The 16,827-nt window shown below is 38.0% G+C and overlaps 1 protein-coding gene across 4 annotated transcripts in view; it reads right to left on the reverse strand.

Moving 5' to 3' along the window:
- man2a2 (mannosidase, alpha, class 2A, member 2) overlaps positions 1-16,170 on the reverse strand; it is a 34,463-nt gene extending 18,293 nt beyond the window's left edge. For all 4 annotated transcript variants that reach the window (XM_052120101.1, XM_052120100.1, XM_052120098.1 and 1 more), the window contains exons 1-11: positions 16,123-16,170; positions 13,840-14,591; positions 11,557-11,712; positions 9,491-9,748; positions 7,740-7,884; positions 5,866-6,037; positions 3,189-3,316; positions 2,715-2,888; positions 2,268-2,454; positions 1,268-1,445; positions 447-649 (exon numbers count right to left, since the gene is read on the reverse strand). In XM_052120101.1, coding sequence (XP_051976061.1) covers positions 447-649; positions 1,268-1,445; positions 2,268-2,454; positions 2,715-2,888; positions 3,189-3,316; positions 5,866-6,037; positions 7,740-7,884; positions 9,491-9,748; positions 11,557-11,688 — 1,577 coding nt within the window. In that variant the 5' untranslated portion in view covers positions 11,689-11,712; positions 13,840-14,591; positions 16,123-16,170. The remainder of the gene's footprint in view (positions 1-446; positions 650-1,267; positions 1,446-2,267; positions 2,455-2,714; positions 2,889-3,188; positions 3,317-5,865; positions 6,038-7,739; positions 7,885-9,490; positions 9,749-11,556; positions 11,713-13,839; positions 14,592-16,122) is intronic.
- Positions 16,171-16,827: the final 657 nt, after the last annotated feature.

Here is a 16,827-nt window from a genome sequence, read left to right on the forward strand (position 1 = left end):
TGTATTACATTGCTGCCATAATAATGGACCATTTCAATCTTTCTGGCTCTTGTTTTTCTTTCCCTTCTACAAAGAGTTCCCACTCACTGTAGTGCAGTGGCGATGTAATTTTATTATAGTGAATTATTTCAAAAACTTCTGTTCCACCAACTTTCCATTACTGCCAGACCTGTAACCATGTGCAGGGCAACGTATGGCACTTAGAAGTGGTCAAAAAGGATTTTTGGATTATAAACTCCATGTTTGTCCAAAAACAGTAGGTAATTTGGCTGGCAATTTTCTCATGAGAGGTGTGAGAAAAACTGCCATTTCAGATTGCAATAAAATCACTGACTACCCCCTGTAAATGCTGGAATTACCTCATGAAAATAATTGCCATCTGAATAGGGCAATAAGTTGGTAATTCTATTTCTAACATTGAGATGGCATGTGTTTTACTGACTAACCGGAGGTGAGACTCTAACACGCGGTCCAGGTTTTTGTAGAAGGGCCGTGATGTGTAGTATCCACTCCAATAATGATCCTCTCTGTCCGCGTAGGCGAAGAAGTCTCCGCTTAGTACGGGGTAATCAGGTGGTCTCATCCCCTGGGCAACCCCTTTAGTCTTGTACACTGCGTTAAAGTAGTCTGTCAGCGTTGCAAACTGGGCCTGAGAACACAGAATTTGCAATGCAATTAATTCAACATTTTCCAAACTGAAAACATCTAGACTCTTTTTTTTGCCCTGCAAACATTTAATTTCTTCATCCTTGTACAACAATGCTGAGCTAAACAAGAGCTGTGCTTGTTTAAAAGACAAGATTTTGACTATAGTGTTTTTCACCATGTTAAACAATTTTCCTGGCAAACATGTTAACAGCTATTGTAGTCAGGGCTTCAGTTGGGGGTAACATGTTTTTAAAGTTAACAACTAACAAGTTTTATTTTCTTAAAAAAGGCAAAGTGTATCATTTTTCCATGTTAAAATACTTTCTTCTACAGCAGCTTAATGTGCAGAGACAACTGCAAGCCATTCATAGCCGGACTGCCCTCCAAAAAGTTGCTTCATCAGTTTCTTTGAGCAGTCCAATCAGCCCAACACAGCAATATTGGCTCAACCAATGGCTTGAATTAGGGGCAGGACTACGTTTTGGCCTACCAATGGCAGATGAGGCTAACCTGTTTGAGAACCGTTATTATTTTTGCAATTTCATTTGGTGGTGCAGAAATGACACTTTAAACTGACTTTCTTGATAATGTAAAAGTGTAAGTCAAACTGAAAACGTACCTTCACATGCATTTCCGGGTGGGAATTCATGTAATCAAACAGTTTCTGGTAGTTTAAGTACTGCTGGTCCCACTCCAGTGCTTTATCATAGCGGAAGTCATCACCCAGAGGAACCAGCAACACTTTGCTACGGAAAAGCTTGGACTTTTTGCGGTACTGATCAAGTAGAACACCAGCTCTGTAACAAAAAGAAAATTGTGTAAACCAGTGTTTAATACAATATTCTAAATTTTATTGTTTTATAATTTTTTGAAACATTATTGAAATACTGTAGCATTTATTACAGATTTGCTCAGACAAAATGTGATTTGATTAAATCAGTGGGTTTATTCAATGACAGATTCACTAGACTGCTAACTTGATTCATTAAAAGAATCGGCTCATACGGGTAATTTGTTCGCAAATTGTTCTACACTGTTTATGCATGCAGCAAGCGAAGAAAACATAAGTAGACATGTTTTTTTTTTTTTCTCTTTTCATTACTTCACAGTACCCAGCATTTTTATCATCACATTCAAGTTAGACTGCGAGCTCACCAAATAGAATTTATTTTGCTGTAACACTATATAGTTTGTCGTAGCGATGCATGAGGAGGATTAGTTATTAGCCGTTCAGCTTCTAGTGAAGTCAAGGAGAGGAAAGTGTTTTTGGAAGATTTAGAATGAAGTGACTCATGAGTGCTAAAAGCATCCCCAAAAAACCCTGTGCCTATTCCAGTAACCCTCAAAGTCCTCTGAAATGTAATGACACATGCTTACTAATTGCTACAAGCTTATTAATATCCTTGATTTCCAAGTCTGCTGTGGAAGGGGAGAGGTGGATTTGGGTTAAAGCCCAGTTCAAGGACAACCCATATAATACAGCTGGTGCCAGTTGGAAGATGGAACTTGTTTTTTTTTATTGGCCAACACAAGAAATTAACCTACATTCACTCATTGGCTTAACTCCTCCAAATCAAATTAATTCCCTTGTTTTGTATTAATCAGCACCACGGTCTCACCTCTCTGCCACATTGGCATCAGTGATGGCTCGGGGCGGCACCTTCCACGGGCAGTTGACTCTGCTTCCTGGAAGCCTCTTAAAATCAAACTGGCAGCAGATCTTTGGGTCAGGCCCGCAGGTGTGAGGCACGTCGTAGCTGTAAAACGGCATCATGTGGCAGAAAATGTCTGTCCCTGATTCAGGATCTGTAAATAAAGAAAATAAATACGCACTAATGTGTAGGTTTCGAAGCCAGAGTAATGGGCTGCTTAAACTCTTTGGCAAAGATCTCTTCTGTTCTCTTCAAAGATTTTTTTCTGCAATATTCATTAGACATTTAAAGCCTTTTAAACAAGTAATTATAGTAATTTAATGCTTAAAAATTACAAATGTACTTTTCGATTATTAGTTTTAAATAGACTTTTATAATTTAGGTTATTATATTGTTATAAATTAAAATTCTCACCCCAGGTCTGTCTCCACATGAACTCAAGACTCCGAGTGGCAGAAAAGTGCTTCTTGATGGAGTAATGGACCCTCTGGATCAGCATGCTACTTATGTTGGCCCGTTTCAGCAGATAAGGCATTGTAGCGCTGTGACCAAACGGGTCCACGGCCCATCCCGATTGAGGGGTCACACCTCAAATAACACACAAATTCATAAAATGCAATCAACAGCCCAAATAGCTGGTTAAATAAACTAAAAAAATTATAACATGCAAATTGGATACAAATCACAACATTTACATACAAAGTCATACCACGAAGGCAGACATTTGAATATGGCAATTCTGATACCGCAATCTGAAAAGGCCAATTGTTATTGACAGGGACAAAGAAAATTATTAAATTATAACTAAATCTGGATACATAAAGGGCTGGATTTCAGCTAGACATATTTCTAAAAACACTAAACCACTCTACTCCAAAACAAGCATACCAAGATTTCTCTCCAGCCACTGATGGCCTTCGATGAGCTGGTCTATCATTGCAAAATAGTGAGCATTGGCTTCGTCCGTCATGACCCAGCCTCCCGTCACCATCTCAAGCTGTCCACTCAGGATTAGCCTAGAAGAAATTAAGCCGTAGTGTTTAAAGCACAGAGCGCCTAAGGAGGTGTTGAAAATCCACCGGTGTCCACTAGCTTCGGTCACAATGTTAGATAGGAATCTCTGGCTAAACCAAGACTGAAATGTACCATGATCTTTCAGAAGATTACAAGAGTTAAGAAGATCAATACTGGACATGTAAGACCAAAACAAATTGTAAAAGAATTTGAATATGAGCATTCAGGAGCAGAATACCACGGTTAGAGGATCAGCAGCAAAAAGGTATCAAAATAAAAGTTTAATAGTCAACATGAAATCAAAATTGACCCCATTTACTTTTCTTAACTTGTATTTAACCTGGAATATTTCTTTTAAGACCAGGGATATTTATTAAGCTCAATCGAAAGCATTTGTGGCATATTGTTGATTACCACAAAAATGTATTACAACTCGTTTCTCCTCTTCTTTAAATAAAGCAAAAATCCAGGTTCCAGTGAGGAAGTGAATTGGGGCCCATTTTTTAACAATAAGATGCTTTTTCCAAAAGCATAACCACAAGACAAAGGATATGAGTGTAAACCTGATTTTAGTGTGATAAAATCACTTACAAACCTTTTTGGTGTAAAGTTATAGCCAATTTTACAACTTCATTACCATGAAAATGTACTAGCAACAAGCCCAGAGTGACCAAACTAGGGTGACCTTAAATCCTCTTTTCCAGACATGTCCTCCTTTTCGGACCTTAAAATAAGTGTCCGGCCGGGATTTCTAAATTTGCGAAAATGTCCGGGATTCGGCTTTAGTTGCATTATGATGTGCATCTGGTCTTATGCTTCATTGTGTGAACGCGCATATTTGCGTTGTTTTAACCCTCTTTGTAAATCCCGCCTAAGTTGTAAATCAGCGGTGTTTGACAACTGGCAACAGTTGCTTGACAGTAGAAGCAAAGGACAGCTGAATGGAAACAATGCCCAAATGAAAGTGCAAATTTACAGAAGATTTGTTAAAAAAATAAAATAATAATAATAATAATAATAATAATAATAATAATAATTCCCATTTCGTCCAGGTCGAGATCCGTGGGAAGCAGAATGTATGACATGTAAAGCTAGCTAATAAAGGTGCAAGTGATTTAGAAGCACACAATAGCTCTGCGAAGCATAAAGCATCAGCAAAAGGTGAAAGTTCATCAGGTAAATTAACGGACTACTATATGTGACCATGTACATTTGTTATCACATTGCTTGATTTTCCATGGCCATTCAAAATAATGTTGGACATTTTTATCTATATACATTTGTTATGCTAATAATGTCTTTTGCACTGTATTAAAATTTGCATTCATAGTAACACCGTTTTGAACCCCTTTATTCCACCCCACTCCTAAACCCCCCTCCCTGGCAAAAAATAAATAAATAAATATACATAAATAAGTTTTAACAGAAGAATTCATTAATAATTCATTAAATTATTAGAATCTCATTTCAGTGTTCACTTTCATTTTAAGTGCCACACTGTAACCTCTACTTTTTCTTTTTTTTTTAAAGAGAAAGGAGTCGAAATACATTTTTATAGTAATCAACATTATGCCACAAATGCTGTCAATTTAGCTTAACTTGTGCAAAAACCCTACACTAGGCTTAAAGGAATGTTCCGGGTTCAATACATGTCAAGTGCTCTAGCCTTTTGAACAAGCCTGTACGGACACATTCGACGCATCCCTTCTATGACTTGTTTGTGATTCTCTTTAGTACAGTCAATGCGCACGATGTGGTGAGATGCAGAAAACCTAAGACCATTTCCACACTTATAAGTTTCCGTTTGATAACGCATCTTTTTCCCTCTACGTTTTGGACTTCTGTCCACACAGAGATGCAAAAGCGGAAAAATGTTCTACCAAGTGGATACATTTGAAAATATCATCGTCGCATAGAAGTGTGGAAAGTGGAGATATCTGAAAACGATGACGTATTTGTAGTCATGTGAACCATTCGACTAAAATCAGCATTATTGTGCCTGCTATTCACTTTGATAGCATAGTTAAAGATAAATGTTACTTTGTACAACCATCATGTTGCATTCCTTCAAAAGGCGACAGGAAGTTTACTCCAAACTGCAGACCGTACATGGAACGGCGATTTTTCGCATGCACCGTAATGGTAGTTAAGATTCTTCATAGGTCTCAGTGCGAACAAGTAACTATTGGAAAACTTTGGAAAACAGCAGTGTGGAAAGCATTTTGAAATCTTGATTAATTTGGATGTAGTCCAAATGTACGTTGGCCTTAGTGTAGGATTCATTTGTGCATGCTATTCCAAAGAAAACAAAACATTTGTCTTTATAATTTTAATCTCTTATAAAACATGTTAACTTGCTCCTCTTCTAAAACAACTTTCATTTTTTGTCTGACATCACAAAGCCCTCTTTTCAACCTCTCCCCTCCAAAAACCTGGCTATTTTCTGGTATGAAACCTCCAAATCTCACAAACAAATTAATTTCCAATAGGTAAAATCAAGTCCAACCTGACATTTTGTTTTTTCACTTGGTCATGCAAAAATGCTACTCACTTGCGCATTGCTTCTTGTTTATGGATATCAACACTTTCCCACCATTTTGCAAAATAGGATATTTCAGACCAGATGAACTTTCTGCGGGGGTCTTCGGTCAACTTTACTACCATGTTGTTGAAGATATGCTGGGTCTGGTCATTGTAGTACTTCTCAAATGTTTTGATCCATCCTATCACAAAAAGTGAAGTATAAAGTCTCATGTACATTTACATAAAATGCAAAATGTCATTAGATGTTAAGTCTACACAATTTAGTGAAGTTTGTTTAAAACAAGAAAAAACGATTTGCCATTTTTATTATAGTTTCCACATAAACCTCATTAAATGTTAAAATTCCTTTTAAAACAATAATATCTGTCATTTCACTTTTGTTTTTCTCCCAATTTGGAATGCACAATTCCCAATTCGCTTTTTAAGTCCTCGTGATGGCATAGTGACTCGCCTCAATCCGGGTGGCAGAGGACGAATCTCAGCTGCCTCCGTGTCGGAGACAAGTCAACCCATGCATCTTATCAGGTGGTTCGTTGAGCGCGTTACCACGGAGACACCGTGCGAGTGGAGGCCCACGCCATCCACCATGGCATCTACGTACAACTCACCATGTGCCCCACTGGGAGCGAACCATATTATAGCCATCATGAGGAGGTTACCCCATGTGACTCTACCCTCCCTAGCAACCAGGACAATTTGGGTGCTTAGGAGACCTGGTTGGAGCCACTCAGCATGCCCTGGGATTCAAACTAGTAAACTCCAGGGGTGGTAGCCAGCATCTTTACCACTGAGCTACACAGGCCTAGCACCACAAAAGCAAAACACAGGCTGGGCCAGCAAGGAAATACATGTTGGTCTAAGCTGGCCTTTCCAGCAGGGTACAAGTTCACTGTTATATAAAAAAAATAAAATTCCATTACACACTGAAAAGTTTCCAAAAAGGAGCACAGCCGTTCAGCAGCATTTTTTCCCCAATGGACAACCTGTTCATACCAGTGTTGGTTCATTATTTGCAGGTGTCGCTGGGGCACGCAAAACCGTTCAATTCTGCATGTCAGCGAAGGGAACAGATCCATGCTGTCCCTGAGCATGTCAGAAAGACATTTCGATTTGTGGTGAAACTGATTAAAACATTATCAGCAGTGAGAAGGTGACACATTGAGTATTACACATTCTGCATTAAACACATACAACTACAAATCCCAGTGACACAGTTCTGACCCCAATAAATCAATGGGGGGGGGGGAACTCAACTTCAAGGGTTGCAAGAAGATTTGGAAACTTATCCGTCCTGTGGGTGATTTTGAAGCTCATTGCGCTTTCACTTTTTTCTAAGGTGTTTTCGTAAATTGTGCCAATGCTGCATAATGTCAAGTCAAGCAACTGACCTACTTTACCTGCATGGCTCTTTCAGATAATGCTGCTGCTACTCCTAAATTGAGGCTGCTGCATAAACTAAAATAAAATTGAAAAGTTTATATCCACTTAAAGGAATTGTACTCCCAAAAATGTAAATCCTTTCATCATCTAATCTGAAACAAAGGGGTTGATTTATTAAGATTTGTGACAATATTACAGCACAGTTTGGTTCAGGCAACCGTTATATGACCCTACTGTAGTTGCGCTTAAGACTCAACTGCAGACATATTGCACAATGCATGTAGAATAAACCAAAACATTGTGTGCATGTAGCACTAGAGCAGACAGCGAAACAATTGGTCATATAAGGTTTCACCCTCTCAAAATAGTCTGGCTTCACTGCTTCAAGTGAATCATCCACAACCACGAAGAAGAAAACTCATAACAGCTTTACAGGCTAATACACCAAAGAGTGTTTCATATAAAACAATGTGAATAAATGAATCAAGTTAAAATCTCTACCTGGATCATTGTGCGAATGAGGGACCACAAACACCTGCAGGGTTTCTTCATCCCATTCACTGGGGTCGTAGGTGATTTCAAAACCTTGTTTCCAAACACCACCGTCCACATTATCAAAGCGGAGCAGGGAATATACATCCAGCATCTACGAGAAGAGTGATAAAAGTACAATCAATTCCAATTTATGTGATGAAAATTTTGATTCACTGGTCTCAAGTGGAAACAAAGTACACGCTCAAACAAACTTATGATGATCTACAATATATATGCTCTGAAATTACTTTAAAAGGGCTTCCCCCCCCACCCCCATTATTTCAACCAAACAGTCATTATTGGCCATTACAAATTGTATTATTCAAACTGTTCAATTAAAGGAAAACAGAAAATCTAGTTAAAATAATCAAGGCATGTTTTCCATGCCGTTTTTCATTAAATAAACACAAGAAGAATTTTTTAATAATTTCTTTTTTCCACCAATATAAAATATGCAATATCTACCCATTTTTACAAGAAAATTTGAATACAGGAAAAATGTAACTTGGAGAGTTCTGTTAAAGACTGAGTGATGATGCAAACAAATCATTGAAGGCGCAAACACACACAGCATACATAACTAGCAAAAATTATGTTATTAAACATACGATGCAAGAAAACCACATGTACATGAGATGTGAAATCGCTGGATTATAATCTGCTTTTGATGTCAAAAAAATAACCAGTCATGTGCATAACACTTGTGCCAGTAAATGTATTTGCATACAATGCAAAATCAGAGTAATGTGCAAAAATCGAAGTGTGCCGACTGGTTTATACTTATACCATTTATGACCATACCCCGATAAAGGAAAACCTTTAAAAGGCATTGACCTTACGCATTGTTGGGTTATTTAGCATAATCGGTGTAAGAATGTGCATGTAAACGCATTCACTGACCACGCACGTTTAAATGCACTTGAGAAAACCGTTTATTCTAGGGTTTTTGCAGAAAGTGGGATTCTGAAACGTCATGTAAATGAGCACGCTGATTTCCTTATGCCATTTAAAGGATTACGAGAAAGCAGTTTAACACACCTAGGTTTCTCCCGGAGAAAGCAGCTTAACGTGGCCGTGTAAATGCATGAACGGCGTTCTGATGGGTGTGAGCGAGCATGTGCGTGAACAGACCGAACAAACGTCATAGGATGGAGCCCAACAAAAACTCAACACTGCAGAAAGAATTCAACATTTCTCAGGAGTACAGTGGGAAAAGCACATACACTATACCCATTTATACACTCCCATGTAAAATATCGACCGTTCCTCATGTTCGCGTGTATGCGCGGAATACCGGCATTTTAAACAAGAGGGAAAAACCCACTATTGCAGCGTAATTTCATTGCAGGTTTTGATAGAAAGTGAAGGAACCAAAACACAGATACAACTCTAGAATATCTGGATATAAAGCAAAGCAAAAAGATAAAAGAAATGGCGAAGTCTTCTTTGGATGCCATGTTTGTCATTTACACAAGCATCGCTGGGAAATTGTTGCGGTGGAGAAATCTGCTTACTGACAAAGCTGAATGTATAAGGGAGTACAGAGTACGCCGCTTATACATGCATGCAAAACGGAACGCTGCTTTCGCGCAGTAAGCCGCTTTTTTGGGGTCCATGTAAACAGTCACTGAATCATAGTTTGAAACTGATTAACCACTGCATTACATTTAAATCAGTCTAAACACTTTATACCACTAATACTGTACTTGGATTCTCACCTGCAAGTCAGTCTGGCTCCTGCGGCCCAGTGCAAACTGGCAATCCTGTGGCTTGACAGAAAGGAAGGTGGGCCTGCCATCAAACGGTAGTACCCAGGAGCCGTTGGCGCTGCGGAAGGGGAGGTGTCCACTGGGAGAGATGGCACCCGTGTCCGTGAGCTCAAGCACAGAGTCTTTGATGTGACTGATAATATGATGGTTCTCCTCTAGGAGCTGCTCAAGCTGTTCAATGCGGTTCTGCAACACCGAAATCTGGCTCTGAAACCAAGAGGGGGATGGAGGTGTAATCTATCAACCAAAACGGATCAAAAGGAAACGGCACACCAGGGTGTACAGGACTGACATAATTTGAAGCACGTCTACAGTATTAAAAAAACAAGTTAAAAGCGACTTGTCCCGCAGTTTGTAAAAACTAAAATCCAGTGTACAGTAAAGCGCACAATGGAAATCTATGGGGCGATGCACTGCACCAGAATAATCATTAAAATGCACACAGTTTCAAAAGTATAGCCACAAGACTTTAAAGGTGTGGTCAGCAATTTTTTGTGAAAAATATCTTACTCCCTGAAAGATATTAATGAAATGAGTGTCCCAAGATATCTCACCAGTCTCTGTGACAACTCTAGACTCTGTAAACAGCAAACAAAAATGTGTCCGCGAACATTGGCGCTTTTCACCAGTCAATCATTTTGCTCGTTCTCATAGTATTGTAGTTGCAGCGAATTGAGGCTTACGGACATTTTTAAGCCATGCTGTTCATAACAGTTGTCTGTTGGGGGTGCTATTTTGCTGCTGTTGTTTTAAACAATAGTTTCTGCACCATGTCTCTCAATAAAGCTAATTTGTTATCTTTGGAGTGCAGGGTTTTGGAAAGAGGGGGCGTGGCTAATTTTACGGCTCAGTCTTGTGGAAGTAAAATGGATGAAATCACGTACAGCACCTTTAATATTATGTATATCCAAAGACTAGTGTGACAAAATCACTTAACCTTGTCTGTGCAAAGTAATATCCAATCTTTCACCTCATGTCATGACCATGTAAAGCCAGCAAGCCTTGTAACTTTTGATGTAGATTTGAATAATAAATCTATATAATATGAACTACTAAAGACTTGACAGCTCAAACTACACATTTATGTATTGGATGAATTAATGCAAGTGCAAAAATACAATCTGCACATTTCTGCTTTTAAACCCTCTGGAACGCCTTGTCGCACAGACTTCCATTGTAAGTTGATTAAATTAATTGTGATTTTTGTTTTATAAATTTAAGAATAATATTTTTGAATGGGCATTCATGTTAACATGCATATTGTTTATGTTTTGTGGCTATACTTTTGAAACTGTATTTTAACGTTTACCGATTGGCCCCATTCACTTCCATTGTAAGTGACAAGAGGCAAGTTGAAATAATATTTAGCTAATAAACATTATGCAACAAATGCCATTGATAGAGCTTCGCTTCAATTTCGAATATTCCTTTAACTTGTTTTGAACCCAGAACATTCCTTTAAATTTCTACTTTTTCATTGTAGGGCTAAATAAAAAAAATTAAAAAAAAAGTGTTTAATTCTGGGAGCATTGGTGCAGAGCTGACTGACAATCAAGTAACGAATTTAGTTAATATTTTGAATACAGAAAGCATCTACATAACGTGCGTTATTTTTCCTGAGGCTTACGTTAAGCACATAACACTGTGCTGCATCCAACACTGTCAACTATATGCCATCATGTATGCCCTTTTAGAAAAACTACACCACATATTCCTAATGATTACTTTTAACAATTAAAAAAGCCCATGGTTCATGATAGAAAAAGGGCCAACGCTCACAGGGAGTTAATCACTAGCTAATTTAGTAGTTAATTAGTTAGAGTCAGCCAGAAATAAATTGGTGACATCGCTAGCTTTGCACTTGCAGTACAGGCAGTAAAAAACTCAGCCAAAGGCTTTGATAAATGAAGCCATTCAAACAGACCCACAGACCAACACCACCACAGAACAAAATGTAATCCAGAACAAAGGGAATTCATAACAAGAAAAAGTACTGGAGAAACACTCTGGCTTACTCTCGGAAAGTTCCCAGCACTCTGTCTCCTGGCGGGATCGTGCTGGACTCGGTCCAACATCAGGTACAGAGAGAAGACGGCCACACAGAAGATGGCCCCACCGCAAACAGTCACCTGCTTCTTCAGTTTCATCCTTCTGTGCTTATCTGACAGATGCTAATGTTGAGGGCAGGGAGGGTGGAGGCAAAAAGATAAAAAGAAAATAACCTTAACTTGCAGTCGGTTCTTTATCGACAAGAAAAAGGAGAATCCTGAATCTGTGAACCAAAAGCAGGGCTCAACAATAAAGATGTTTTCTGCACAGATTTTGACTTACCCTGCCAACATCATCACTAGCCCCACCACAAAAAAAAAAAAAAGATACATTTTACAACATTAAATGTTAATTTTCACTTTACATAAAAATACTAGGCTTTAAGTTGGGATGCACCAATATAACATTTGTTTATCTATACGATATCAGATAACTTGGTGGTTCTGCTTTTTCTATGCTACTTTGTTTCAAATTACAGCTAATTAATTGCACAACTTTGAAAGAAATTTAAATAATTTTATTGTCTCCATCTCTCGACATCTTTCATGTTTCAGAGTAACCAGTAGCAGTTATAAACACACGAAAACAAAACCCACATTAAAAAGGAATATTCCGGGTTCAATACAAGTTAAGCTCAATCGACAGCATTTGTGGCTTCCAGCAATGTTGATTTCCACAAATAATTATGAAAATGTGAAGCTTATCATTTGATAAAAGAACTTAAAATGGTCCTTCTAAAATGTGTGTATTATTTGAGCTGTATAGTTGTTAAAAATCAATGTTTTAGGGTTTGTGGTGTTATGTCCTTATGGCAACAAAGTTTGTAAAATCGGATATGACTTTACACATAAGGTTAGTTAGCTCAATATAAATCATGCAAACATGAAGCATATTATTTAAGTCTTGTGGCTATACGTTTGGAAGTAAAGGAGAGAAAAAAAACAATAAAATGTTGTAATGCCCACAGTTTCATTGTACGTGCCATACTGTAACCCTGATTTTTGCTTTATGAAAACGAGGGACACGTCGAAATTAATTTTGGGAGTAATTAACTTTGCCAAATTGCTGGCGATTCAGATTAACTTGTATTGAACCCGGAATATTCCTTTTATATAAAACATGGACAGACATCATTGTATCAAATAGAAAAGTTGTTTCCATTTAACAATGCCACTTTAACTTAATTCTGAATGGCCTTTTGTTAACCACATTGGAACATTTTCTTCATCACTGAATTCTGAATAATGAAGTTCGTCACTTTTTAGCTGAAGCAGCCTCCACTTTAGCTTTAACAAACTCCTCACATTCCTTGCCATGTCAAGCTTTAAGGAGAGTCATTAAATTGTGTTAAAATGTTTATGTAGTTCCACCTTGTGAAATTCTAGCGGTGCAAAGCTTACAAATTGCAACTCTGCTGTCGTCTCACTCAATTTAAAGTAATAATTGTCTGACGTGTTTTTCCCATACCCTTTTGACAGGAAATAATCAGCCGTTTTTAAACAAAATCGCCAACGTCGTATAGAGCAGATAATTGCTTTTATCGGCTGATACCGATGTTCGGCTAATACATCAGTGAATCACAAACTCTTACAGATGCTTCTCTTTCAATTTGGACGAAACCACTTGTTATCCAGCAAACATTACCTTGGTGACAACTTTAAATCAGAATTTGCAACAATGTTTAATACAATCACAAAAACCCAAGTGCTGCGCTTTACATCCATATATCCCTATGAAATGTGTCTGATCGAGATCAGGTGAACATAACTGAGCCTACTGTAATTATACATGATCCTTATTGCCAACTAGTCTGTCGGTTATTTGAACGACTAGTCGACTAATTCAATTATGAAAATGGTTTGTTTTGCACATCCTTATTGTTGAGCCCTGAAAATGTCAAAGTGAAATGAAAACCTAGCATCAAAGGTTTGTCAGTAATGTTTAAAACTAAAAGTCCACCCCTGCTCTCCCAGAGCTTCAAAGGGTATATGCACAGGGGATGCCGATCAGCAGGAACTGACCTGCAGTCTGTTAACTGCAACCACACCACAGCCAAATCCAGCCTCCATCAAAGTGGCCCTTGTCCTTAACCATTCAAACCCGAGGGGACGCTGAGAGTAGAAATAAAAGAACGACCCAGGTTCTAAACAGAGGGAGCCCAGACAGGGGATTCACTGTCCCTCCAGCATAGTCGGTCTATGAGTGTGAGTGTGAGTGTTAGTGTGTGTGTGGGGTAGTTTCTCACTCACCGTGTTGAGGGTAGGCCTTCACACAGCAGCAGTCGGTCCTGTCGGAGTTGGCCAAGGAGCCATCACAGTTTCCACCAAGCAGACAAAGGACCAGAGTGAAATAAAAAATAATGGCCTGGCACAGTATGTCCTGTCTTTTATTTTATTTTTAATAAATATATTATATTTAACCCAGCTTGATAAAGATATGCTTTTTAGCACTTGCTTTTCCACTATACTTTTGATGTCATAATGTATCAAAAATAAATAAAGTCTTTAGTGTTAATATTTGGGGGCCAAACAGGTCCCTTTTTGCTCTCAAGGGCAATTGACTTTGATTCTGAATGAATGTACTTTATAAACAAGAGCTAATTGTGGGACGTGCATACATTTGACAGTGGAAGGTGGCGTCTTGCATACGAGATACAGAACGTGGGCAAACCCGAAGCGGTGTGGCCTAGATTTGCCCGCAAAATCGAGCAGGTGTTCTTGTCTCACAAATCTAATATGATGTTAATCCCATCAGATCTGAGTCAGGCAGTGTCTTAACGCTCTCTAGAAGGATTTGGGATTAAGCCTTTCCTTCAGCACTGGTAAACAGTTCACCGATCTCAGGTTGCACGAACAGTTAGGCTACATAGAAAGAGAGATCTAAAACGGTTCTCGAGTTTCAGAGGAATTCACATGAATAGGGTTGGTTTGAAGGTCTTCTGTGTTTCATAGTCTCAAGCTCCGACTTCAACAGCAAACATCAGAAATGGAGAGTCGAGCACCTGTAAAAACAAACGCACTACATATTCAGAGGAATTTGATGCGTTTCCCAAACAAATATAAAACGAACCAATCACATGCAGTGTGTCAAAATCAACAATCAAAACAATGGCAGCAATCAAGAACACTACAGGCGAAACACATTATTCACACAGCAAAAAGTAACAGTTGGGAAGCATGGTTTTGATTTAGTGACTATATAGGTAATGGTCAATATTAGCTTTTTAAATTATCATATCGGTCAAAACATTAGATGTATTAATATACAAGCATTATTTTAAATCCAAACAGCTGACTCATTTCCTATGTCTTTTTACAAAAGTACTACATTTATATTTATTTTTCCAATCATATGTTAAAATTATTGTAAACACCTTAAAAGGTGCACTCAGTCATTTTTTTTCCTCATTAAAAAAAAAGTTTCACTCCTAAAGACATGAATTGTATTTTTGCAATATGTGTAAGTTATTATGACCACCACATAAAAATTAAGACTCATTAATTTCAGTAACCTTATAAAAGCTGTTTTATTCTACATGGAGAGGGTCCACACATGGGGGCAGCCATGTTAGTATCACATGACCAGCTGAATACTACTCACTTAATCTCAGTAACCATCCTGTTTTTTGGCACTTTCACTCATTGGTTAAAGTAATCATGACTGTGACTACAAATGTTTTACAATGGCATCTGAAACCTAATGATTTTAAATGATGCTGCATCCAAGCTGCTCGGTGTCGGTATAAGTCCAAGATGACAAAGACAAAAAAGTTACTGAGTGCACCTTTAAAGCATCAGAGCTGCATTGTGTGGATAGTGGCTAGATGACTAGAAAAAAAATGTCACCGGTCAAAAATGACTGATAATATATGTAATTAAAGCAATTAATATGAACATATATGCAGTACACAGAAATTAAATCCCTGGACCCCTCAGATGTAGCATTTGAATCACTTTTGAAAATGAAACAAATATTATAAAAGCATAGATATGCAAAATAAATTGTACTTGGTCTCTAGGGAAATGATCAATATGTAAAAACTACATCAGTCTGGTCTGTGCAAAGTCCCAAAGATCTTCAGTCCAGAGGGTTATCAGAGCACTGATCAGACCAGGTGAGACTAGTGAGGTAGTTAATCATTAAACATTATGATCTTCTTTTTCTTGTTGCAATAGGCAGATCCATTGAAATCCATTGCAATGCATCGCCTATTTCTGCACATACATGCAAGCGACCCGTCTAGATCTGCTATATCCACGTGTTACTAACATTACCTCTCAAGAACAGACATCAATGAGTTTATGTGCTGGATTTACGTGTAAGATAGCATTATGTATGCGTGCAGCATCTAAATACATTGGGTCTGGTCTAATCTTTAACACAACCTCGACCACTCCGACGTTAAGCTCCGAGAAACACATTTTCAAGGTTTAAAATCATTATACTTCACTTTTTATCATTTTGCAACGGCTGACAAGCTGGTAGCACGGCTTTTTAAACGCGAAAGCAGTCACAGGACATCAAATATTTACCCGTTATTTCCTCCTGAAAGACGTCCGTTATCCTGTGCGCGAGCTTGAGAATGGAATGGGGCATTGTGGGAACTGGAGTTTTATGGAGGGCTGAGGCGCACTGGTCTCTGATTGGTTAGATTATTATTAAAGGGTGTCAAAATACTTAAACCAGGGGATACATAGTTAAATATATACATGACAGAACGTGTGAATTTACTTCATAGAGACTCGGACTCGAGACACGTAATTAGCATTTAACAAAACGTAAATTGTCTGCATCTAGCCACATTTTTGTCAAATTAATACACCAACTGTTGAAATTGAGTTAGTTATTTGTTATTAGGCAACGGCAGTAAAATGAGAGGCACAGTAATTAATCTGCAAGATGTCAATATAAGATATCAGTTGTCCAGAAGAAGGCACTGGGGCCAAATTGTGTTGTCGGCTTATACTTGCAGCCTTTTTTTAAAGGTAAATTTGGGTATGAACGGTCATTTTAAAAAGCTGGTATTTTATTTTATTTATTTTTATTTAATATTTAATTTATTTATATATACGTAAACACTTTTAAAATAATCCTTTTCATTCACCAAATTAATAAATAACACATTATACAGAAATTATTGTTTGTGGAAAGAAATTGTAATTTATTTATTTATTTCAATTAGTCCTTTAGAACAGTGGCTCTCAACCAGGGGTGCGGGACCCACTATGGGCCTCAAT

Source organism: Xyrauchen texanus, chromosome 46 (genome assembly GCF_025860055.1).
Source record: "Xyrauchen texanus isolate HMW12.3.18 chromosome 46, RBS_HiC_50CHRs, whole genome shotgun sequence".
NCBI lineage: Eukaryota > Metazoa > Chordata > Actinopteri > Cypriniformes > Catostomidae > Xyrauchen > Xyrauchen texanus.